At 50.7% G+C, this 24,551-nt stretch overlaps 1 protein-coding gene across 2 annotated transcripts in view; it reads right to left on the reverse strand.

The window, feature by feature from the left end:
• Positions 1-24,551, reverse strand: part of Sptbn4 (spectrin beta, non-erythrocytic 4) — an 82,814-nt gene that overhangs the window by 42,057 nt on the left and 16,206 nt on the right. For both annotated transcript variants that reach the window (XM_038339743.1, XM_038339742.1), the window contains exons 5-16: positions 24,126-24,206; positions 21,762-21,877; positions 16,401-16,513; positions 16,015-16,202; positions 15,823-15,940; positions 15,053-15,211; positions 13,716-14,018; positions 12,007-12,157; positions 7,930-8,863; positions 6,566-6,703; positions 2,863-3,613; positions 1,264-1,466 (exon numbers count right to left, since the gene is read on the reverse strand). In XM_038339743.1, the coding sequence (XP_038195671.1) occupies positions 1,264-1,466; positions 2,863-3,613; positions 6,566-6,703; positions 7,930-8,863; positions 12,007-12,157; positions 13,716-14,018; positions 15,053-15,211; positions 15,823-15,940; positions 16,015-16,202; positions 16,401-16,513; positions 21,762-21,877; positions 24,126-24,206 (3,255 nt within the window). The remainder of the gene's footprint in view (positions 1-1,263; positions 1,467-2,862; positions 3,614-6,565; positions 6,704-7,929; positions 8,864-12,006; positions 12,158-13,715; positions 14,019-15,052; positions 15,212-15,822; positions 15,941-16,014; positions 16,203-16,400; positions 16,514-21,761; positions 21,878-24,125; positions 24,207-24,551) is intronic.

Raw genomic sequence — 24,551 nt, forward strand, 5'->3', positions numbered from 1 at the left:
AACCAACATGACAGGAGCCAAGAATAGCTCCCCAGGAAAGCTGGGGCACAGCTCTGTGTGGCGTTTAACTGTGGAATATAGGGGAGGATGATATAGGAGCTTGTGGTTTCACTGACACCCAGAATCGGTTCCCTTCAACAGGCTAAAGACAGGAGGTTCTCACTGTTCAAATTCTGTATCTTCTGGGTTCACTACCTCCTGCTGGTACACAAAGTAGCCATTTTAATCAAATCTTATGCAATACAACAAAGCTAGGAACAGCGGGGCTTGTCAGCAATCCCATCATTCAAGAGCCTGCAGCTGGAGGATTACTTTGAGTCTGACATCAGCCTAAGCTATATAGACATGTCTCATTTCTTTAATTTTATTTATTTATTTATTTTATGTGCATTGGTGTTTTGCCTGCATGTATGTCTGTATGAAGGTGTCAGATCCCTGGGGAACAGGAATTACAGACAGTTGTGAGCTGCCATATGGGTGCTGGGAATTGAACCTGGATCCTCTGGAAGAGTAGTCAGTGCTCTTAACCACTGAGCCATTCCACCTTCCAACCTTCCTCCACCTCTGTCTCATCTTTTTTGGTCCCTTGTGTCAGGGTTTCTATGTGTAGCCCTGGCTGTTCAGAACTCGCTCTATAGACCAGACTGGCCTCAGACTCAGAGATCCATCTGCCTCTGCCTCCTGAGTCCCGGCATTAAAAGAACACCAACACCCAGCAGACCGTATCTTAAAAAAGTCATAATGACGCATGTCTGTAATCCCAGAATGAGGTAAGTTGAGGCAGAAGGATGAGGAGTTCGAGGTCATCCTCACCTACTTCTAATGTTCCAGGCTGGGTGGGTGAGACGACTCAGGAATAGAAGGCGCCTGCTACCAAGCCTGAAAAGCTCAGTTTGATCCTCATAGTCACGTGGTAGGAGGAGAGGACTGACTCTCTCGAGTATATGTGCTGTTGCACACACATACACACACAAACACACACACAAACACACACACTAGATAGATAGGTGGGTGGGTGGGTGGATAGATAGATAGATAGATAGATAGATAGATAGATGGATGGATGAATGTAAAAAAAAATTCCAGGCCAGCCTGGGCTACAAGAGACCCTATCTCAAAAGCTAGATAAATAAACAAGGGGTTAAATTGAAATAAGGGAGAAACAGAGAAGCAGAAAATAGAAATGGGAGGAAAGATCTGGATATGCCTCCCGGCTCCACTGTGCCCAGATAGACCCCCACCTTCTGCGGTTCCGGAACCTACTTCTCCAGCAGCCGGACCACTGCCTCCTGCGCCTGCTCCCCGTAGGCGTTGCCTTGCCGCAGCAGGCCCTCTGCAGCTTGCACCGCCACCTGCATCTTTTGCTGGTTCAGCTCCATCGTGGTGAGAAAATCCCGGTGCCTTTTCATTGCCTCTTCCACTGACTCCACCGTGCAGGGGAGCTCAGCACCGGACAGCGCCACCTCCTGGGAACAGAAGGGACACAGGTCAGCTCGCCTCCACCCCAGGACGCCAGAGAGGAGGCCAACGGGCTTCAAGGACTCACTATTCCGCTCCAGGGCTCTTGCTCTTGCTGGACCTGCTCCTTAGCAGTATGTCCTTCCAGAATCCCTCAGGCCTCTGTCCACTCTGACCAGACCTAACAATGGCCCCTCTTGCTATTGCCTTCAAGATAACTCACAACCCCAAGTCACTCCAAATGTGATTGTCTAAAATTCATCTCTAGCAAAACCCCAAACCCAAGAAGAACATGGTGGCGGACACCTTTAATCGCAGCACTTTATGAGGCATAGGCAAGTAGATCTGTGAGCGTGTAAGGCTAGCCTGGTCTATATAAAGAGCTCCAGACATCTTGGGCTACACAGTGAGACCCTGTCTCCTTAAAAGCAAAGGGCTGGAGGGATGGCTCACGGGTTATGAGCATCTACAGCTCTTCCAGAAAACCCAAACACCCACATCTGGCAGTTCACAACCACCTATAACTCCAGATCCAGGGCTCCAGAACCTTGGCCTTCTTAGGAACCTGTACTCAAATGTTTATACGCATATGTGCACACAATTAAAAATAATAAAAATAAATTCTTCTTTTAAAAATTAAGCCAGATGTGTAAGGATGCACGCTTTTAATCCCAGTACTCAGGAGGCAGGGGCAGGTGGATCTTTGAGTTCAAGACCTGCCTAGTCTACAGCATGAGTTCCAGGAGACCCAAGGCTACAAAGAGATACTCTGTCTTGAGGGAAAAAAGGATAGGGAGCTGAAAGATGGCTCAGCTATTGCTCTTCTGGAGGATCTGGATTTGATTCCCAGCACCCGTATGGTGGCTCAAAACTATCTGTAACTCCAATCCCAAGAGGTCTGCTGCTCTCTTTTGGCCTCCTGGGACTCTAAATGCACTTTATGCGCAGACACACGTGAGCAAACCAAGTAAAAATAAATCTTCAAAAAAAAATTAAAATGTGGTTGCATGTGACGGTGCAGACCTTTAATTCTAGCACCAGGGGAACAGAAGCAGGAGGATCTCTGTGAGTTCGAGGCCAACCTGGTCTGCATAGCAAGATCCAGGACAGTCAAGACGACATAGAGAAACCCTGTCTCAATGATAAATAAATAACAAAGCAACCAACTCCAGAAACCCCACCCCACTCGACATAACCTTTAAATGCTGTCACACACTTGCCCTCCCCTTCACAGTCCAAAACTCAATTTTCCCAATAAACAACTAATTCTCCCTTAATTCCCTATCCTCATCTCGAATAAGACAGAAATCTTGGGGTCCCGGGAAACACAACTAAGTTTGTCCATACCCCACCTCCACCTATTGAAGCCCCGAACCCGCACCCCAGCGCACCGCCAGCGGGCACCTGGTTGCGCAGCACCGCGAGCGCCTGGCACAGGTCTCTTAGAAAGAGCTGATAGACGTGCGCCTGGACCAGCGCTTCCCTGCGGTCCTCCCACAAGCCGAGCAGTTTGTGCCAGCCAACCTCGAGGTGCGGCAGCCACTCGTCTAGCGCCAGGCCGGGGCCCAGCTCGGCACCGTCGGACGCCAGCAGCGCCTCGCTGGCAGCCACGATGCGCGTGTAGTCCTCCTCGCGCTGGTCCACCTCCTCCTTGAGCGCGGCGTGCCGCGCCAACAGCGTGTCCGCCTCCTCCAGGCTGCGCGGCAGCGGTCCCTCGACAGCTCCCGCCGCCTCCTGCGCCCGCACCAGCCAATCCAGGAAAGTATCCAGATCGCGCAGGAAACGCTGCAGGCGACCCGCCGCCGCCACTGCCTCGCCGCAAGCCTGAGCCGCTCCGGCCAGCGCGCCCCACTCGGCTCCCAGTTCCTCGGCGCCCTGGTGCAGGCGTGTAGCCTGTGCCGGGAAGCGCTCTGCCAGCAGCGCAGCCTCCTCCAGCAGCGCCGCTTGTCGCGGCTCCAGTGCCTGTAGGGCCGCCTCCAGGCCACTCAGGCGCCACTGAAGAGCTCCGCCCGCCCGGGGAGCGCTCTCCACCGCGCGCCGCTTCTCGCGCACTTGGGCGCGCACCTCGGCCACCTCCAGCATGTGATTCTCCACCAGCAGCACAGCGCTCATCTCTTCTTTGCGCTGTTCCACCAGCTCCACGATGCGGTTCCACCTGTCCAGGGGCAGGAAAGAGGGTAATCAACGGGAGGCCAATGAGCCCAGGATAAAATTCATTCCTTGGCTAGGGGACCTGGGAAAATGTGGGTTTGTGTCTGCATAAATAGAATCCCACCCTGGACAGTGCTTAGAGCGGCATCTCTCAATGTATAGCTCCAGCGCCATCAAATTTTATCTTTATAATAATATTAAAGCCCTGTTTGTCATCTCATTCTCTTCCGGAGTTTAATCAACATTTCCAGAGGCCAGATGTTAGCGACTGAAGACAAAAAGCAGACCGAAGAACTCAGCAGCCTGCCTTAAGGCACATTCAGTGCAGAGAATTACAGCTGTGGAGAGTGGCGCATGCCTATAATCTTAGCACTCTAGGGGACGAGGGAGGAGGATCGTCGAGTTCAAGACCAGCCTTGGATATGTAGATAAGAGGACAAGAAAGACAGAGTGTACGCTTCACAATGCTACTCTTCCCACTGTCTTCTATTATGAAAAATACTTACATTTAGGGTCTTGGATGTAGCTCAATTCAACAGTTGCCTAGCATGTGCAAGGCCCTGGATTCCATTCCCAGCATCACGAGAAAAAGAATTAATTGTGCCAACATAGCACAGGCTCTTTATTTATTCAGGCTCGATTTTTGCTGCTGTGGTGTATGTGTGTGTTGTGCATATATATTTGCATGTGTGTCCTGGTGCACATACATGTGAGTTAGCCTGCAGAGGCTAGAGACTGACATACCTATCTTCCTAAATCATTTTCCACTTTATTTTTTGAGGTAGGCTCTCTCCCTGCATCTGTAGCTCTAGCTAGTCAGCTTGCCCTGGGAAGGGGGCATCCTTAGCTCCGCCTCTCAAGTGCTAAGCCTGTTGCTGCCCTCACACTTGTAAGATAAAGTAGGTGAGGAGTCTTTGTTTGTTTTTAGTTGTTTGGGTTTTTTTTGTCTGTGCTCATTTTTTCTGGATGTATGTATGTATGTGCAACAAGTGTCAGCCACATGCCCTTAGAAGTTAGAAGAGGGTGTTGGATCCCCCGGAACTGGAGTTACAGAGGGTTGTGAGCCACCATCGACAAGAGCAGTGCTCTTAACTGTGGCGCCATCTCTCCACGCTACCCCACACGTCCCTTTTTAGATGGGTTCTAGTATGTATCTCGGGCTGGCATCCTGCTTCAGTCTCCTGAGTGGTGGGATCGAATACAGGCATGCCTCTGGGAGGATCCTGCTAAGCTGGCAAGGCTGACCCGGAATTGCTGGGCTCCAGTTCCTCCTGCCTTGGTCCCTATATAGTAGCTGGACCTGACTGAACTTCATTTCTGAAGATCTGAGTTTCATGTCCCAGTCTCCTCACGCCGGCAGGACTTCTGGTGTGTTATTTCCAGAGGAAAGATATTAACTTGCTATTTGTTCTGAAGCAATCCTGAATTCTGGGCCTAAAAGATATCCCGACACTCGGGAGGCAGAGGCAGGTGGGTCTCTGTGAGTTCAAGGACTGCCTGGCCTACAGAGTGAGTTCCAGGACAGCCAGAGCTACATAGAGAAACCTTGTCTCGGAGCCGGAAAAAAAAGACACAAGGAAGAAAGAAAGAAAGAAAGAAAGAAAGAAAGAAAGAAAGAAAGAAAGAAAGAGAGAAAGAAAAGAACCCCACCCATCCTCAAAAGAAAAAAGATGACTTAAGGACTGAAAGTACTTGCCACCAAACCTAATGACCTGGGACCCATGTGTTGGTAGGAGAGAACTGACTACTGAGATTGTCTTCTGACACACACATGCACACACACATGCGCGCACGCACACATACACACACACACATGGGGGGAGGGGGACAGGGAAAGGGAGGCGAAGGAAGAGGAAAAGAAGGAAGGAAGGAAGGAGGGAGGGAAGAGAGAAAGGAAGGAAGAAAAAATGCAATTTTTAAAAACATGTCCTAAACTCTGGAAGCTCTGTTATGGAAATTGGGAGACAAGGAGATAAAACAGTAAATATAAAGTCCTTGGGAGTCTGATCATGACAGTACATGCCTGAACACCTATCACATAGGAGGTGGAGCACAGCCTTATTACATAGGAAGTTCAAGACTAGCTTAGGGTACACAGACCTTATCTCAAAAGGACAAGAAAGCTGGCTATGGTGGGACACATCTTAATCCCAGCAGTGGCGAGGCAGAGGCAGGCAGAGCTCTGTGAGTTTAAGGTGAGGCCAGCCTGACCTACATAACAAGTTCCAGGATGACCAGTGCCACACAGTGAGCCCCTAACTCTAGGAAGGTAGGTAGGTAGGTACGTACGTACGTATGTATACATACATACATACATACATACATACATAGTTAGACACACAGATGCATAAAAAATAAATAGCAAAACATAGATCCAGGTGTGGAGGCACAATCCTGTAATCCTGGTACCTGGGAGGTGGAAGAAAGAAGATCAAGAGTTCAAAGTCGTACTCAGCTACATAGTGAGTTCAAGGCCAGCCTGAGCAAGAGAAGCCTTTGTCTCAAGACCAAAGTAATAGAGAAGTAAATAAGAACCCCCAAATAAGATAAAGTGCTTGGGAAATATCCTAGCCAATAATAGCACCTCATAAACTCTTTCTGAGCAAATGAGTGAATAGCCAATGAGATGGGCTGCACCCCATATTAGCCCATAACCCTAGCACTGGGTATGTATCACCTTTTCGCCAAAGTTTTCCTTAGACAGAAGAGATGGTTCAGTGGTTAAGAACTCATACAGCAGCGGACCCTATTGCCATCCCCAGCACGTGAATAGGAGGGCTCACAACCCCCTGTAACTTCAGCTCCCAGGGATCCAATGCCCTCTTCTGGCCTCTACAGGCACTGCACTCAAGTGTGTGCCTTTCAAAACCTCAGTTGGTTGGAATCACACACCTTTGGCTTTCACAGACAGAGAAGGTACCCACAGGAAGGGCTTTCCTACCCAGACCCCACCTACCTGCTGTTGAGGTGGTCCTGGCAGGAGCGCACTTCATCAGAGCTGGGATGACCTCCTTCCACCAACTCCTGAACGGTGTGGTTCACATCCAGGACTCGGCCCATCAGGCTGTTCATCTCCTGGTCCAGACTTTCGAATCTGCAGAAGAGGGTGGAGAAATCAGAAGCGCTGACTCGCAGGAAGCAGCCCACTTTTTTGGTCATCGGTTCCTATGCCACTTCTCGCTTTCCCTTGCAGGACCTTTTCTCTTTCTTTCTTACTTTCTTCTCTTTTTCTCTCCGTCTTTCCTTCTTGCTGCTGCTGGAGTTTGGTGGCACAGGAAGCCCAAGGCTGGCCTCAAACTCTCCCAGCGGCTGAGGATGACCTTGAACTCAGGCATGCACGCCACCCTGACCAGCTAAGGCTCTAGTTTTTCGACAGGCTGCTGAAGTGTTAGACTGCTCAGCACTCCATCCTGGTCCTCTGGACGTTCCATCACACTGTCCCTGGTCACAGCATTCATCCCTCCACGCTGCAGCCTCACCTCCGAATGCTGCATCTCCATGCCCAACCTCAGTCTTTCCCTTTGGAATCTGTCTCCAGCCTTGTAGCTAGCTATATACACCCTTGGCACTCTCTGCCCTCCTGTGACTTCCCTTGGCATCTATTTCCCTTCCTATGCAGTCCTCCCCTGACTGCCTAGCTCACAGCTCCCAAACCCCTTGACCCCTAGATGTTATTTTGGAGAACTGCCCCAGATCACGATTCCCCCATGGTCTATATCTACTTGGCCTCCTCTCTGCGCCCAACTCAGCTGCCACTGTCACCTCCCTCAACCTGCCCTCCATATGTCAGGCCAGGATTATTTATTTCTTTTTAATTTTTGAGGTAGAGTCTCACTATGTAGCTTTGGCTGTTCTGGAACTCATCATGTAAACCAGACTGGCCTCGAATTCACAGAGATCTGCCTGCCTATGCTGGGATTAACGGTGTGCTTCAGGATGGGAGCCACGTTAGGAGCTAGAGAGATGTCATCTGTCTTAATGGGAGACCCAGACATGCGCCAGGTTGGAAGGGTCTGTCAATATGTGTGTTCTGTGACTATAAAAAACAGCAAGTGGTTGTGGGAGGCTCTGCACCCCGAAAGCATTTGCTATGTCTTTCACATCTGTGAACTAATTTCCTGTTCCCCACAAGCATGAGACGTAGGCAATGATGCCCACCCTGTTTGATACATGGGCAAACCGAGGTCTAGAGTGTAAGGCAGTCACAAAGCTGATGAAGAATAAAGCTGAGGGTTGCCCCCGTGTGAATTGTTGAGCTAAAGCATGTGAGGTTGGGTGTGTGAGCAAGGGGTCATGAGGGTCTTTCACATGCGCGCTCACCGGTGCTGCACCACCTCAACGTCGTCGAGGGAATCGGGTACACGCATGGCAAGCAGCCACTGCTCTTTCTCGCCTATCCACAGCTCGCACGCGTGAACCTCGCCGAACATACGGTACACGGCGAGCGCGTCCCGCAGCCACTGGCGTCGCAGCGCCGCCACCTCGGTCACCTCGGCAAACAACTGCTCGGCTTCCACCACGCGCACTTGCAGCGCCACCACCAGCGGCCCGGCTCCACTGGCTCCTCCCAGTGCCGCCAGCTGGCGCCGCAGGCCACCCACAGGGCCGCGATGCGCTTCCACCTCCCCGGTGAGAGCGCGGTGCTGGCGTGCCAGGCGACGGCTGGACGCCTCGTCGTGACCGAAATCGCCAGCCGCTGCCAGGCGGTACGCGTCGCGAAGCCAGTCCAGGAGGCCGTCTAGGTCCGCGCCAAACTGATGCAGAGCCCGCGCCTCCTGCAACCTTCGTTCCCGGCGCGCAGCCGCCTCTTCCAGCCGCTGCCACCGACGCCGGGCGCTCGCCGCGCGCTCCGCCAGGCTGGCCAAGTGCAAGGGCTCAGCGCCCCGGCCCACGGAGCCACCGGCCGCCGCCAGCTCCTCTCCGCGTCGCAGCGCCTGCTGCAACAGCGTCCGCCGGCCGCCCAGTTCGCCCTGCAGGATCTTGTGCTGAGCCAGCAGGCGAGCGGTGCTGGACAGGTCGTGCGCGCCTCCCGCCGTGCCCGCCGCGCCGCCACTGCCGCTCGTGGCCTCTAGGAGGCGCTCTTTGTCCCGCGCCCAGCTCTCCGCCTCCTCCAGTTCTTGCAGCAGCGCCCACAGGCTCCGCGAGGCCTCCAACTCCGCGCGTCGCCGCGCAGCCTGATCCTGCAGCTCCGCCAGACAGCCGTGCACGTGGTTCACGCGGTTACAAATGACCTGAGGATCGCAGGGCTGATAGCCTGCGGCAGGGGAAGGAGAAGATAGGAAGAGGCGCGAGCCCGTGCCACCCCGTCCTAAGACTTCCAGGACACCCCAAGCTTGGAGCAAGCACTGGATTCTCAGCCTTCTCACCGGCTACCTCAACCTTCCGACCGTGGAATGCCACCACCTGTTTAGTCTTTCTTTGGGGGTAATGGTTGCCTTCGGGCCGGTAAGTACTATCTCCTTGATTAATATTTTTAAATATTATTTATTTATTATGTATACAATATTCTGTCTGTGTGTATGCCTGCAGGCCAGAAGAGGGCACCAGACCCCATTACAGATGGTTGTGAGCCACCATGTGGTTGCTGGGAATTGAACTCAGGACCTTTGGAAGAGCAGTCAGTGCTCTTAACCACTGAGCCATCTCTCCAGCCCCTCCTTGATTAATTATCACATTCCACATTCCAAACCACAGGGCAGAGCTCGGTGAATGGGGTGACATGCAGCTGGCTGATGGATTCCAAGCATCTCAGATGTGTATTTGAGAATGTAAATACTGTTTCCCTGAAAACGGGCCAAGTGTAACTTCCTTGCCCTTCTGGAAGTGTTCAGGATTCCCTCTCCTTGCCTCATCTATTAACGTGGGTTTTGTTGTTGTTGTTGTTTTGTTTGGTTTTGTTTAGTTTGGTTGGTTTTTGGTTTGGTTTGGCTTGTTTTTTGTTTTGTTTTTCTTTTGAAAGAGGGTCTTGCTATGTAGCTCTGGATGTCCTATAATTCACTATGCAGACCGGGCTGGCCTCGAACTCTTAAGGTCCACTTACCACTAGCCTCTCTAATAATGGGATTAAAGGTGTGTTCCACCATGCCGTCCCATGAACTCTTTTCCTCGAATAATTTTACTTCCTCCGTAGTCCCTAGTTCTCTAGTCCCTAGAGAAATTGCGAAATTCATTTAACTGTCAACCTGTCTTTGATGGAGCAAATACAGTCAATAGTGCATGCCTGTAATCCCAGAGTTTGGGAGGTGGGGGCAAAGGGATTGCAAGTTTGAAGCCATCCTGGACTTAATGACAAGACTCTGTCTAAAAATCTAAAAATTAAAAGGGGGCTGGAAAGATGGCTCCGAAGCTAAGAGCACTTGTTGCTCTTCCAAAGCGACCTGTGTTGGGTTCCCAGTTGGCTCACAACTGACTGTAACTGCAGCTACATGGGATTTGATGCCCTATTCTGTCCTCCACGGGCACCCACACTCACACAGGCACACACGCACACATAAAAGTAAAATTAATCTTTAAAGTCAAGCTAAGTGACCCAGCGATTTAGGAAACTGCCCGGGTTACCAAGTGAGTTCAAGGCTAGCCTGAGCACCTTAGTGAGGCCCTGTGTCAAAATAAAAAATAAAAAGGAGGCCCAGCACAGCTCAGCATCAGAGTATTTGCTCAGAAGGCACCTGTGAGCAGCTGGGGACCACCTGCTCAGCATGTCCAAAGTCCTGGGTCCAATAGCTAGCATTGAAAAGAGGCGGGGTCAATCAAGAGATGCTCTGGATTAGTAGTGCATCGTCACCATGACAGCACAGCCCACACTGGCCTCTTTGTTGTGCCATGATGCTACTACTGGTCATCTCAGGGGCTGGGAAATCACAAGAGGAGGGCAGGGGGACCTCCTGGACATCCATCCCTAAGGCAAGAGAGCACCCCAACAGCCTCCTCTGATGAGGGCAGGAGCTTGGGTCAAAATCAGGGCAGCCACTAGGATTAGGAAAAAAACAATTCTCTCTCTCTCCCTCCCTCCCTCCCTCTCTCTCTCGCTCTCTCTCGCTCTCTCTCTCTATCTCTCTCTATCTCTCTCTATATCTCTCCCTCTCCCTTGCCCTCTCCCTCTCTCTCCCTCCCTCTTTCTTTTTCTGAGATAGGAAGTCAAGTAATTTCAAATGCCTTGAACTCTCTGTAGCCAGGACGACCTTACGTTTCCAATCCTCCTGTCTCCATCTTCCGAGTGCACGGCTTACAGTCACCACCACACTGTTTGTTGGTGGAAAGGATTGAACCCAGGGTCTCCTGCATGCTAGGCTAGAACTCCCCCACTTAGTCACATCCCCAGCCCAAACTTTCTCTTAGGAAATAGCACATTCCCAATAAGAGCGAGAAACTCCTCCATCATCTTGCAAGCTCTGAAGTGTGGGCTTCAGTTTTCTCATCAAAGAAAAGGCTGCCAGCACTCAGGGCTAGCCGACAAACATCAGTCAAGAATAGGAACACCATCAAAGAAGCCATTCCCGGACCACAGTGTGGTAGAACAAAAGCGAGCCGACTCGCAGGCATTCCTGGGCACAGACTTAATCAAGGTGGCTGTGCAAACCACAATGACCCCCCACATCCCCTCAGCCAGCTGAGGTAGCTAAGTGCTATTGTTAACTGCAGGAGCCTCACTTGTTACACCTATACAAATAAGAATGGTTGGGACGCTAAGTCAGGAGGGGCTGGAAAGATCACTCATGGTTAAGAGCTATCTCTGCGGAGGACCCCGGTCCAATGCCCAGCACCCACATGGCAGCTCACAACCATTCATAACTATAGTTTAAGGGGATCCAGTGCTCTCTTCTGACTGCCAAGGTCACCAGGCATGTATGAGGTACATATATACATACATGCAGACAAAAAATAAATCTAAAAACAAAAAAAATGAGACAGGGTTTCTCTGTGTAGCCCTGGTTGTCCTGGAATTCACTCTATAGACCAGGCTGACTTTGAACTCAGAAATCCCCCTGCCTCTGCCTCCCGAGTGCGGGGACTACAGGTGTGCCACCACACCAGGCACATCCTCAGCTCTTTGTGTGTTTGATGCTGTTGTTTTATGGCATTAACTGAGATTAAGTTGTGAAAGGCTTAGCACATTTATGTTCGAAACAAGAGAGGTATTTCCATATAACCACAAAGCAGGACAAAAATTTGGTGGTCCAGTGCTCCACTTGGCATTGGCACCCCCATGATCTTCCTAACCAAGTGAGATCCTAGACTCTACTTAGATGCCTCCAAGAATGGGGAGACCTCCCTCCCTCTCTCCCTCCCTCTCTCTCTCCCTCCCTCCCTCCCTCCCTTCCTCCCTCCTCCCTCATCTCTCAGGAGTCCTCTATGCCTCCAGCACAAAAGACTCCCCCCTCCATTCCCCAGGCTCACCCTGCAACTGGGAGAACCGCAGGGCTGCGGCATTGAGGGCCTCCACCCGCTCACTCTGGGCTGCGATGTCCCCCTCCAGCAGTCCGTGCTTCTGCAGCAGGTCATCAGCCTCCACCAGATGCTGCCCACATTCCCGAGACAGCAGCTGAGTCTGCCGGAGACAGCACCAAGTTCACCACTGCATCGCTCAGGGCCACTCTCCCTCTGCCCATCTATCTTTGGTAGACGTCGCTTCTCCAAACTGACTCTATCCAGGGGTTTTTCCTGTAGCCAGATCTCTGTCTGCTTTTCTGTGTGTGTGGTATGTGGGTGTGTGGTATATGGGATGTGCGTGTGTGGTCTGTGTGTGTGTGGTGTGCATATATGTGTGTATCAGTATGTGGGGTGTTTGTGTGTGTGGTGTGTGTGTGTGTGTATGGTGTGTGTGGTGTACCAGGTGTGCAGGGAGTATGTGTGTGTGGTGTGTGCATATATGTGTGTATCAGTATGTGGGGTCTTTGTGTGTGTGTGTATGGTGTGTGTGGTGTACCAGGTGTGCAGGGAGTATGTGTGTGTGTGGTTGCATGTGTATGTATGTGGGGAGTGTGATGTGCATGTGTGTGTATATGTGTGTGGGATACTTGTGGTGAATTAAGTGTGTATGGGGTATGTGGAGTGTGTGTATGTGTGTACATGTGTGTGTGTGATGTGTGTGCATGTATATGTATGTAATTGTGTATGATGTATGGGGTGTGTGGTGTGTGTGTGGCGTATGGGTTGTGTGGGGGTATGTGGTGTGTGTGACATATGGGGTGTGTGTGATGTGTATGTGTGTGCATGTGTGTTTGTAATGTGTGTGGGGTTGTATGTATGGTATATGGAGACTGTATGGAGTGTGTGTGTGGTATATGGGATGTGTGTGGGATGTGTTTATGTGTTGCATGGGGTGTGGTGATGCGCGCGTGTGTGACACTGGGGCACTCATGCCAAAACATGCATGTGAAGGTCAAAGGGCAACTCTGTGGTCCAGCACCTTCAGGGTGAGTATGACTCCACCTGCTGCACCGTCTCACGTCTCCTGCTTTTGCTGTATTTGTTTACTTATTTACTGTGCTGCATAGGCACAAATGTGCTCATTTGCAAGGATGTCAGAGGACAGTTTGTGGAGCTGGCTCTCTCCCGCTATCAGATGAGTCCTGGAGATTGAATCAGATCACCGGGCTTGATAGCAAACACTTTTACCTGCTGAGACATCTTGCTGAACTCTTTTGTTTGTTTGCTTGCTTGCTTGCTTTTCAAAACAAGGTTTCTCTGTGTAGCCCTAGCTGTCATGAAAATCTCTCTGTACACCAGGCTGACCTCAAACTCACAGAGATCCGCCTGCCCCTGTCTCCCAAGTGCTGGAATTAAAGGTGTGCGCCACCACTGTGGTCTTTTTTTTTCTGAACACTCTAAGTAGCTGAGGATGACTTTGAACTCCAGGTCGTCCTCCACCTCCTGAGTGCTGGGATTACAGGTGTGCACTACCCTGCCCAGCTGTAGGTGGTGCTGGGGTGGAGCCCACAGCAAACAAGCACTGTGCCAACTGAGCTGCATCTCCACCCTGTGGCTTCCTCTTCATCTCTGTCTTTTTCCTCCCGCATCTCTACCTCTGCGCCAGCCCTCAGGATCTGCATCCTTCCCTGTCCTCCATACATCCGAGCCCCGACGCAGAGGCCGCTCACCCTCACCTGCACCTCTTCCATCCAGTCCACCATGTAGACCATCTCCTGGAAGACCTTCTGCAGGGCCAGATTCTGCTCCAGCCGGGTCCTTCGGGCACCCACCAGCCCAGTCAGCAGGGCCCACTGGCGAAGGACACTGTCACGCTGGGCTGCCACCCGCCGGGCATCATAGTAGCCTTCAGCTGCCAATGCCTGAGCTAGCTCCGCCACACCCTGAACCCGCTCCTCGTAGGCGGCAATATCTGCCTCGATGGCTTCATGTTTCTTCATGGCTGCCTCCACCGCTGGCAGCTCATAGCCGAAGTTGTCCTGGGCAGTCGCAGGCCACAGACACTTACCATGCTGCTTCCGCAGCCCACCTGGTGCCTTGACCCAAAATGACCCTAGCAATTCTCCCCTCATCATCTCAGGGATCAAGCCTGCAGCTTCTTCATCCCAGAGACCAGCCGCACTTTCCCAGTTATCCCGACATCAGTCCTCCTTTCCCTGTGAGTCTGGAGACCAACCCCACCCTCACTGGTGACCCTGGAAGTCAGTCTCATGTTAACCTGGAGACTAGCCTCACCCTATTCAGTTACCTTAGAAACCAGTCTCATCTTCCTTTGTTACCTTGGAGACCAGTCCCGCCCACCTCCAGTTACCCTAGAAATCAAACCTACCTTCTCCTGCTGCCTTGAAAACCAGACCCATCATAGTTTCTCTCGACGACAGAACACCTTTTCTAGTTGCCCTGGAGACCAGTTCACTTCCCACTCCCGTTACGCTGGAGACTAGCCCCACGCTCCCTGGTTACTGTAGAAACCATCCTACTTTGCCCAATTACTCTAGAGATGAGCCATATTCTCCTCTCATTTGTCTACCTGTGAACTTGTTACCCAGAATACAACCCCATCTTCGCATCATCCTGAGAATGAGGACCAGATTTGCCCCATCCCCTTACTTAGGAGACCAGTCCTATTCTCTGAAGTTACCCTGGACAGCAGATACAATCTCCATCTTCACTTACTCTAGTTAAACATTCCTCCTACATGGAAGGGGGGACGATTTCCCCCTCTACTCAAGATCAACTTCACCCTCCTGTCACCTCAAAACTCAGACCCATTTCCCTCACTGATCTCTCAGGACTTCCCTTCCAATCCTCCTTTGTCACCTAAAAGGCTAAACCAACCTTCCCTGTTCTCCATTTTGAGTCCCAAGGCAATGAGGTCTTCTCACCTCCACCCTGTACACGCCCCCACACCCTCCACCCTCTCCACCCCACACCCTCTCCACTCCCTCACCCTCTACATCCCCTCCACCCCCTCCACCCAACACTCTACCCCCAGCCAGGTCCACCCTTGTACCTGGGAGACCAGGCGCTGGTTCTCGTTTAGCCAGCTTTCCCTCATGGCCACCTTGTGGTCAAACCTTTGAGCCAAGAGTTCCAACTTCTCCTGTCGGATGAGCTCAGCTCTGAGGGCCGCCTCTCGCTCATGTTCTGCCTTCTCCAGGTCGCCCCATGCCTGGGGGAAGACAGGAGGAGGTACTTAGATTCCAGCAACTGTCCCCTACTTAGTGATCCTGACTTTTCTGTCTGAGGCCATCACAGCATATATGGCACCTTCAAGCAAATTAGAAGAAAAAGAAACAAACCAAACCGCTACCTCCTCCTGATACTACCCCTGGAAAACTGGCAGAATAAACATTCAGTCCATGATTCTATAATGGGAACCTGTACAATGCCACAATGCCACCTGTCTCTCCAGTATGTCCCCAAACTCTCTGTAGTGTTTGAATGACCCCCATAAGCCCCTAGGGAGTGGGGCTGTTATGAGGTGTGGCCTTGTCGGAGTAGGTGTGGTCTTGTAGGAGGAAGTGTTACTGGGGCAGGCTTTGACGTTGCAGATGCTCAAGCCGGGGCCTCGACTCACTCTCTTCCTTTGTCTGTCATCCTGATGGAGAACTCTCAGCTCCTCCATCACCACGTCTGCTTGCACGCCACCATGTTCCCCGCCATAATGATAATGGAGTAAACCTCTGAACTGTTCGCCACCCAGTTAAGTGTTTTCCTTTATAAGAGTCCCTGTGGTCATGGTGTCTCTTCACAGCAATAAACACAAACTAAGTCACTCACCTTGTCAATATCCCAGATGCCACAGCCTTCCCGAGGCACAAAGAGGCGCCGGTTGTGGGCGCGCAGTTTGCTCTGGATACTGAATAGTAGCACCTCCAGGTTCCCCTTCTCCTGAAACCTGAGGAGGCATGAGTTCAGGGTCCCTGTCTCAGGCGCCCATCACCACCCCTCCACTCGGGAGCCGAGTCTCACTTGACGGGCTTCTCCAGCGTACAGTAGGCGGTGAAAGCCTGCAGCTGCTGCTGCACCCCACTCAGGGAGTTGGCGAACTTCTGGTTGCTGATGAGGCCCACGGTGCGGTGGATCCAGGCCAGCAGCTCCGCTGCCAGCTCCTCGTAGCGCTCTATGATCTTGTCCACTTCCAACACTTGGTCCAGGACCTGATCCAGACAAAAAGGAGAGTCAGCCCTCGTTCCGCACGGAGAAAACTCCAAGTACGAGGTACGGAGTCTGGTTCCCTTGTAAAGGGAGATGGGCTGTCCTGATGGCTCTGGGCATCGCTATAGAGACTTAATCTCCGAGACCCAGGAGCCGTTCCTAAGGTCTCCGCCCTCCCCCGTTTCTTGGCTCCCTCCTACCTTCCCAATCCGCTTTCCCTCCACAGCCAGAGCCTTCATCTTGGAGAAGTAGTGGTAGAAGGAGACCACATAGGTGATGATGGACTTCTCATCTGGAGCCTCCATGTTCACGTCTGGCGGGAGAGGGGATTCAAGGAACACAGTGGAGCCTCTGTCTGTGTGGCCTTAGGCAAAACAACCTCTCTAGGCTTCAAGGGTTGGTGTTTTCTCTTTTTTAATTTTTTTCGTTTTCTCTATGGGTGTTCTGCCTGTGACCGAGCCATGTGTGTATAGTGTTGTCAGAGGCCAGAAGAGGGCGCCAGATCCCTTCCAGTTGCAATTATTGGTGGTGTGAGCTGCCTGTGGATGCTCCGGACTGAACCTGCAGATCCTCCCCAAGATCAGTCACCGCTTTTAGCCATTGAGCCCTTCTCGCTATTCCGGGTTTTCTTTTTCTTTTCTTTCTTTCTTTTTTCTTTTTTCTTAGAAAATAGGAGGGGTCAGTTTCTCTTGGTGTTTGTTGTTGTTTTTCAAGGTAAGGTTTCTCTGTGTAGCCTAGGCTGTCCTGGAACTCACTCTGTTGACCAGCCTAGCCTGGAATTCAGAGATCCGCCTGCCCCTGCCTCCCAAGTGCTGGGATTACAGGCATGAGCCACTACAGACCAGCTATTTTTTCTAAAAAATTGTAAACTTTATTCTTATTTATATGTATGAGTGTCCTGCCTACATGTACGTCTATGTATCACATGTGTTGTGCAGTGCCCATGCATACCAGAAGAGGGCAGTGGATGACCAATGACTAAAGTTACAGACAGTTGGGAGCCACTATTTGGGAGCTGGGCACAAAACCTCTGGAAGAAGAGTCTGTCAGTTTTCTTAACTAGAGTTGTCTCTCCCAACCCTACCCCTTTTTGTTCCCCCCTTTTTTATTTTATTTTTTATTTTAATGTACATTGGTGTTTTGCCTGAATATGTGTCTGTGTGAGGGTGTAGGACCCTGGAACTGGAGCTGCAGAGAGTTGTAAGCTGCCATGTGGGAGCTGGAAAGTGAACTGGGATCCTCTGGAAGAGCAGCCAGTGCTCTTAACAGCTGAGCCGTCTCCCCAGCCCCTCTTTTCCTTTTCTTTCTTTCTTTCTTTCTTTCTTTCTTTCTTTCTTTCTTACCACAGATAAACTATCTATAGTTATTTCTTTTTCACCAGATCAATTATTTAATCAATTCTGTGCCATGCAGGACTGGTTTTCTCCTTCTCCGTGTGGGGCTCTGGGACCGAACTCACAGTATCAGGCTTAGTGGTGACATCTTTCCCAGGGGTCTCGCTGGCCCCTGTAGTTACTTCTGAACACCACCCTACCCGCGGCTACCCCGGGCCCTCACGCATGTGCGTGCTTGCTGCCTCCAGACTATTCTCCCTCTGTATGCGCAACTGCCACAGCTCATTCCCTCACACAAGCCTCATCCTGCCTGGATCGCATTCCTTACCTCATTTTCTTTCATGATTGTCTCTCATAACACTGTGTGTGCATGGTGTCTGTCTGTGCATCTGTCTTGTCTGTCTGTGTATGTGTGTCTCTGTGTCCTACAAGAATTCTGTCACTGCTCCGCTGACCAATTGTGAGGGACTGTTTGGCCCAGGGGACAGAGTTGGAGAGGAGGGCGGGGCAGGGTGAAGCTCACTCTCTTAGAGGGTGGAGGAGCTGGCTAAATAGTCCCTCACAATTGGTCAGCAGAGCAGTGACATAATCCCCATAGCATCTGCATGTGTGTGTGTGTGTGTCTGTGTATGTGTCTGTGCTTCTGTCTGTGTGTGTATGCCTGTGTGTGTCTATGTGTGTGTTTCTATGTGTGCGTCTGTGTGTATGTCTGTATATGTGTGTCTGTATGTGTGTGTCTGTGCATGTGTCTCTGTATGTCTGTGTGTGTGTTTGTGTATGTGTTTTTGTGTGTATGAGTTTCTATGTGTGTATATGTCTCTGTGTGTTTCTATGTGTGTGTGTCTGTGTTTCTCGGTGTGTGTGTGTGTCTATGCATGTCTGTGCATGTGTCTCTGTGTGTGTCTGTATGTGTGTATGTGTCTGTATGTATGTGTCTGTGTGTGTGTCTGTGTTTCTCAGTGTGTGTCTGTGTGTGTCTTGGTGTGTGTCTGTGTGTATGTGTCTCTGTTTCTGTGTGTGTCTCTATGTGTGTGTGTGTGTCTATGCATGTCTGTGCATGTGTCTCTGTGTGTGTCTGTGTTTCTCAGTGTGTGTCTGTGTGTGTCTGTACATGTGTCTTTGTGTGTGTTTGTGTTTCTCGGTGTGTGTCTGTGTGTATGTGTCTCTGTGTGTGTCTGTGTTTCTCAGTGTGTGTCTCTGTGTGTGTGTCTATGCATGTCTGTGCATGTGTCTCTGTGTGTGCGTGTTTAAACCCATGGCCCTGCACAGGCTAGGGAAGTGATCAACCACCCAGCTACACGCCGAGCCCTCAGAACAGCTCCTCATTTCCTTCTTGGAAGGGATCAGGACTTGGGATTAAGTTGTGAGCATGACATCACCTGAGCTCTGTCCTTTTTCTCCACAGTCCCTGCCATGCTTCGCACTCAGTTGCTACTCAGGGAACACTCCCCATGTGTATGATGTGTGAGGTAGCTTATGTTTGAATCTCAGCTTCATATCTCACTTGCTGTGTGTTCGTAGGAATTGTCCCTAACTTCTCTTGGCCTCAGTTTCTCCAACTGTTACAGTGATGACTATTGATCCCTGCCTCCCAGGAACATGGAGAAACTTACAAAGAATAACCCAAGTGTGGCAGTACCCATCTGTACTCCTAGCACTCAGGTGGTGGAGGCAGGAGGAGCAGAGACTCAAGGTCAGCTGCATAGTTAGAGTCAGCCAGAGCTACTGAGACCCTGTCTCAAACAACGGTACAAAGAGAAGAAGAGGCTGGGCGGCGGTGGCGCACGCCTTTAATCCCAGCACTCGGGAGGCAGAGGCAGGCGGATCTCTGTGAGTTCGAGACCAGCCTGGTCTACAAGAGCTAGCTCCAGGATAGGCTCCAAAGCTACAGAGAAACCCTGTCTCGAAAAACCAAAAAAAAAAAAAAAAAAAAAAAAAAGAGAGAGAGAGAGAGAAGAAGAGCTGGGGGCTAGAGAGGTGGCTTAGCAGATAAGAGGGCACACGGCTCTTGCAGAGGATTGGAGTCCAGTTCCCAGAACCCACACAGGACAGCCCACACCCGCCTGTAACTACAGCTCCAGGGCACCCAATGCTTCTGGCTCCATGGGCACCTGAAAGCATATTCACACACCCATACACACAAACACACACACACACATACCCCTAAAAAGGAAACAAAATTTTTATTTAAAAAAAAATAACCACAAATGAGACACTCAACAAATTCTGTTACCTAAACACATATATCAAACGTGCGCGCGTGCGCGCGCGCGCGCGCACACACACACACACACACACACACACACACACCTGTTTGGTTTTGTTTTTGAGACAAGGTCTCACTATGAAGCATGGGCTGGCTTTCAATTCTTCATTCTCCTGAACCAGTCTCCCAAGTGCTAGCATTACAACCAGGTGCCACTAGGCCCAGCCCACGTTAATCTCCACTGCCTCACAAACCTGACACCATGGACATCTACTTTGTTCCGGCAGTGAGGGCAGAATACAGCTACTGGAGGCAGCACCCACTTACTGGGACTGTTTTACTGCTTTTCAGCTTATGGTGGGTGAGACGCTCAGTTTCAGTTGGTAGCTCACATGTCTAAATAAGTTCAATGACGCAGACAGGCCCGCCCACTGTTGGAGGTGGCATTCCCTAGGTCAGGGGCCTGAACTGTCTAAGAGTGGAGAAATCCCGAACAAAAAGTGGGCACGTGTGTACTTCTCTCCTCTTTTGACTGTGGGTGTCATGTGACTGACTAGCTGCCGTAGTTCCTGCTCCCTTGACTTCCCCACAGTGATGGATGGGCTGGAGCCTGGAATCGTGTGCTAAAAATGAGCCCGTTCTCCTCTAAGTTGCTTTTGGCCTGGGTGTTTAGTTAGAACAAAATGAATAAAACTAGGACACATTAGGTGACTACTCTCAGCCTTCATTTACAGTTCTTTAAAATGCAATTAAGGGCTGGAGAAATGGCTCAGTGGTTAAGAAGACTGGTTGCTCTTCCAGAGGTCCTGAGTTCAATTCCCAGCAACCACATGGTGGCTCACAACCATCTGTAATGAGATCTGGTGCCCTCTTCTGGCTTGTAGGTGTACATGCAGATAGAGCGTCATATTCATGAAACAAATAAAACACAATTAAAGCTGGGCTTAGTGCCGGGCGGTGGTGGCGCACACCTGTAATCCCAGCACTCGGGACGCAGAAGCAGGCGGATCTTTGAGTTTGAGTCCAGCCTGGTCTACATAGTGAGTTCCAGGACAGAAACCCTGTCTCAATTAAACCCAACAAAACCCAGAGTTGACAGGCTGGGATGTGACTCAGTGGTAGAGCACTTGCCCAGCATACACAGATCTCTAGATTTCATCCCCAGTACTGCAAAAACAAAGGAATAAAAAGGCCTCAGTAAGATTATCGTGTGGACGAAAGAGAAGAATGTGAGAACGAAGGGGAACAACTGTGATAACTGCCCAGCCATGTAGTCTGTACACAGAAAAGGAAGCTGCTGTAACCTCAGAGGCGAGGGTGGGAAGACAGTGCCGGGGAGCACTGAGGATTGCCACAGAGGATGAAGGGAGAAATGGGGCTGGGATAGACAGAGAGTGAGCTGGGATAGAAATGAGATCAGACATGAGGATGGGGAGAAGAAGAGGAGTAAATGTAAAAGCAAGTCCTGGTAGGGTAGGCACAGGCTGAGGCAAGAGAATGGGAAGCTCAAGGACTCTGGGGAAAAAGCAAATAAAAAAAACTGAGAGGTGGCTCAGTGGTAGAGCCCCTGTCTAGAATCCCCTAGTGAGGGGCTGGGTGGTCTTTCTCAGTAGTAGAGCACCTGCCCTAGGATCCACCTGTGAGGGGTTTAAGCACTGACTCGGTGTTTAAAATGCTTGTCTAACAAGTACCAGGTACCACGTTCAATGTCTAGAACTAAACACCAGAGAAATGAAGTTAGAGGCGATGCTGTGGTTGGGACTGGAGACACTGTTGACTAGAGAGGGTGTTGGCTTTAAAGCTGGGACTGGAGAGAAAATGGGGGTTGGGATGGAATCAAAGGTGATGAGATAGGGGTTCCATTGGGATGAGATGGGGGTGTAGTGAGGATGCAGAGAGGAAAGCTTGAGCAGTGGGGAGGGTTGGAACGACCGTGGGCTCTGGTGTGGTACTGCGTGAGATGCGGTTATCTTCACAGTGGAGTTGGGAGGGATTCGGAGATGGGACCAGATGGGGCTCACCTTCGGGGTCCAGCAGACGTGCTAGCCCCAGGTGCTGCTCGGCTGTGCGGAAAGCTCTCTGCAGGTTGTAGTTGGCGTTGGACTTGGTGAGTTTGCTGAAGTCCACAAGATCGGGCCTGGGCAAGGGCACAGAGCAGGCGGGCAGCAGGCAGGCTCCAGGGCCAGTGGGCAAGCGGGTAAAAAGACATCCTTTCCTGAGCCCCACCCAGGTGAGGGGCACAACCAACCAAAGAGGAAAGGTGTGTATGCTGTCGGGCCAGGCATGCACTGTTTGTTAGGGCATGTGTGAACATGTATTTATGTGCATTTATCACAGGGCCAGGCTGTGTGCACAAACCAGCGGCTCTGTCCATATAAGCTTGGAGCAATGAGCCCACAGGATGCCTTCCTGTGTAAGCCTATGGGATCATCTGCAATACGAATCTATACAGCCCTGTGTGTGGCACATGGGAGCATGTGTACATATGGTGCCCACATGCCTACGTGACTATATTTGAACACGGCATTACACAGTAGTCAGAGCACATGTACTCATGGCCATGTGCATTCAGGGGCATTAATATGCAGTATTTTATCATTGTCAGTCTGTGTGTGTGTGTGTGTGTGTGTGTGTTGCACACATGTCTACCTGGGTGTATTTACCTTATCTCTTAACCTACATTTATCAACTCTCCTTCCACCACATGGTTCTGAAAATCAAACTCAGGCCATCAGGCTCGGTGTCAAGAGACCTTCTGGCATATTTATTATTTACCTGTTTATTTATTTATTTGGATTTTTGAGATAGGGTCTCTCTATGTAGCTCTGGTTTTCCCGGAACTTGTTACAGCTTGAACTCACAGTGCTTCACCTGCCTGTGCCTCCTAAGTGCTGGGATAAAAGGCATGTGCCACCATTGCTGGATCTTCTGGAATATTTTATACAGCAATAATGTAGTTTTGGGGTGCATTGCGTGATGCAGATATGTCTTCTTGGATATGTATATTTATGCCTATAACATATATTCATTTATCCTTATGTAAAAAGGATATGCATATGGGTAGCCTGCACACATATCTAACTGGGTGTGGTATATATAGCTTTCTGTCATGACCAGAAGTGTGAGGTCAGGAACCAGCCCACTGGCTGTGCCCCATTTCTCTGTAGGCTCCCTAAGCTGTGAATGGGGATAATAATAGCAAAGACCTGCTGGGGTCAGCCAATATTAAAAGGACTCATACAGAGCAACGAGATGGTACTGGGGACATTATAGACACTTTGTAAGCATCACCTGCTGGTAAACATGATCCAGTCACAGTGTGTGAGTTTCCTTGTGGGGAAGGTGTCCCCTCCCCACGTAAGTGTGAGAATGGGGACTGTGAGGGAGCACATGCATGTGCCAGGAGAAACCAGGTACTGGTTTTGGCTGCACCTGAGCAAATACCTTCCAGACTCTAGGCTGGAAGCTTCCCCAGTCTGTCATTTGGAAATTTGCGGTGTGGGTGTTGTTTTTCTGGACACTCAAACCCAAGCCTGTTTAGCACTTAGACCCTCGGGGACAAATATATGAATGCAGGAACCCAGGAAGCAGGGCTCTGGAGGGTTTAGAGGCATGGTGTATGCTCCAGAGTGGAGAGTGCAGCAGTAGAGGGTACCCCACCCTGGCTGTGCGTGTCTACTGCTGAGCCACACTTCCAGTCCCTCACTGATAAATACAAGACGTTCTAGGTGTCCGCTCATGTGCCAACTAGTGTTTTATGAATTTGACACGAGCTAGAACCGTCTGGAAGAGGCAGCCTCAGTTGAGAAAATACAACCATCAGACTGACCTTGTTTCCTTGCTTAAAGATCGATGTGGGAGGGCCCAGCCCACTGTGAGCAGTGCCATCCCCAAGCAACTGCTCCTCAGCTATATAAGAAAAGAAGCTGAGCAAGCCATGAGGAACAAGCCAGTAACCAGCGTTCTGCTTCCGTTCCTGCTGCTAGGCTCCTGCCTTGTGCTCCTGCCCTGACTTCTCACAGTGATGGAGTGTGAACTCAGAGTTGTAAGATGAAACAGCCCTTTCCTTCTTAAACTGATTTTAGCTATTGTTTCATCCTAGCAATAGAAAGCAAATGGAGACAACTGGGACTGAGTCCCCCTCTTTGGGTGTATATGTGCATAGGTAATTTTGCATGGACACTCATCCGTGCAAAGTGCACATGTCTGCATTTGTGGCCTGGACAAGGGTCTGTGTAGCTCTGTGAAAGGTACACATACAATGGGAAATACGTGCATATGAAGGGGTAAAGGTGAAGAGGGAGGTTATCTGTGCCATCCATGTGTGTGTATGTACGTGTATGTGGCCTTAAGAATGTTGGGGTGGGGGCAGGGCAAGGTGGTACCTGTGACGGTGAATGAGGGCATTGAAGGCCAGGCCATCTCTCCAGCTGGTGGTGAAATTCTGGATGTTTACCTCGGGGTAACTGGGTGTAGGGAAGGGGAAGACAGAGGCAGAGATGAATCAAGAGGGAAAAATAGGAGTGACAAAGAGAGAGGTGAATATAGAAAGACCAAGGGATGGGTGGGTGGATGGATGGATGGATGGATGGATGGATGGGTGGGTGGATGGGTGGGTTTATGGATGGATGGATGGGTGGGTGGGTGGGTGAGTGGATGGATGGATGGATGGATGGGTTTATGGATGGATGGATGGGTAGATGGATGCATGGATTGATGAATGGATGGTTGGGTGGGTGGATGGATTGATAGGTGGATGGGTGGGTGGATGGGTGAATGGGTGGGTGGATGGATTGATAGGTGGATGGGTG

The sequence above is a fragment of the Arvicola amphibius genome, chromosome 8 (genome assembly GCF_903992535.2).
Source record: "Arvicola amphibius chromosome 8, mArvAmp1.2, whole genome shotgun sequence".
In the NCBI taxonomy this organism is placed as follows: domain Eukaryota; kingdom Metazoa; phylum Chordata; class Mammalia; order Rodentia; family Cricetidae; genus Arvicola; species Arvicola amphibius.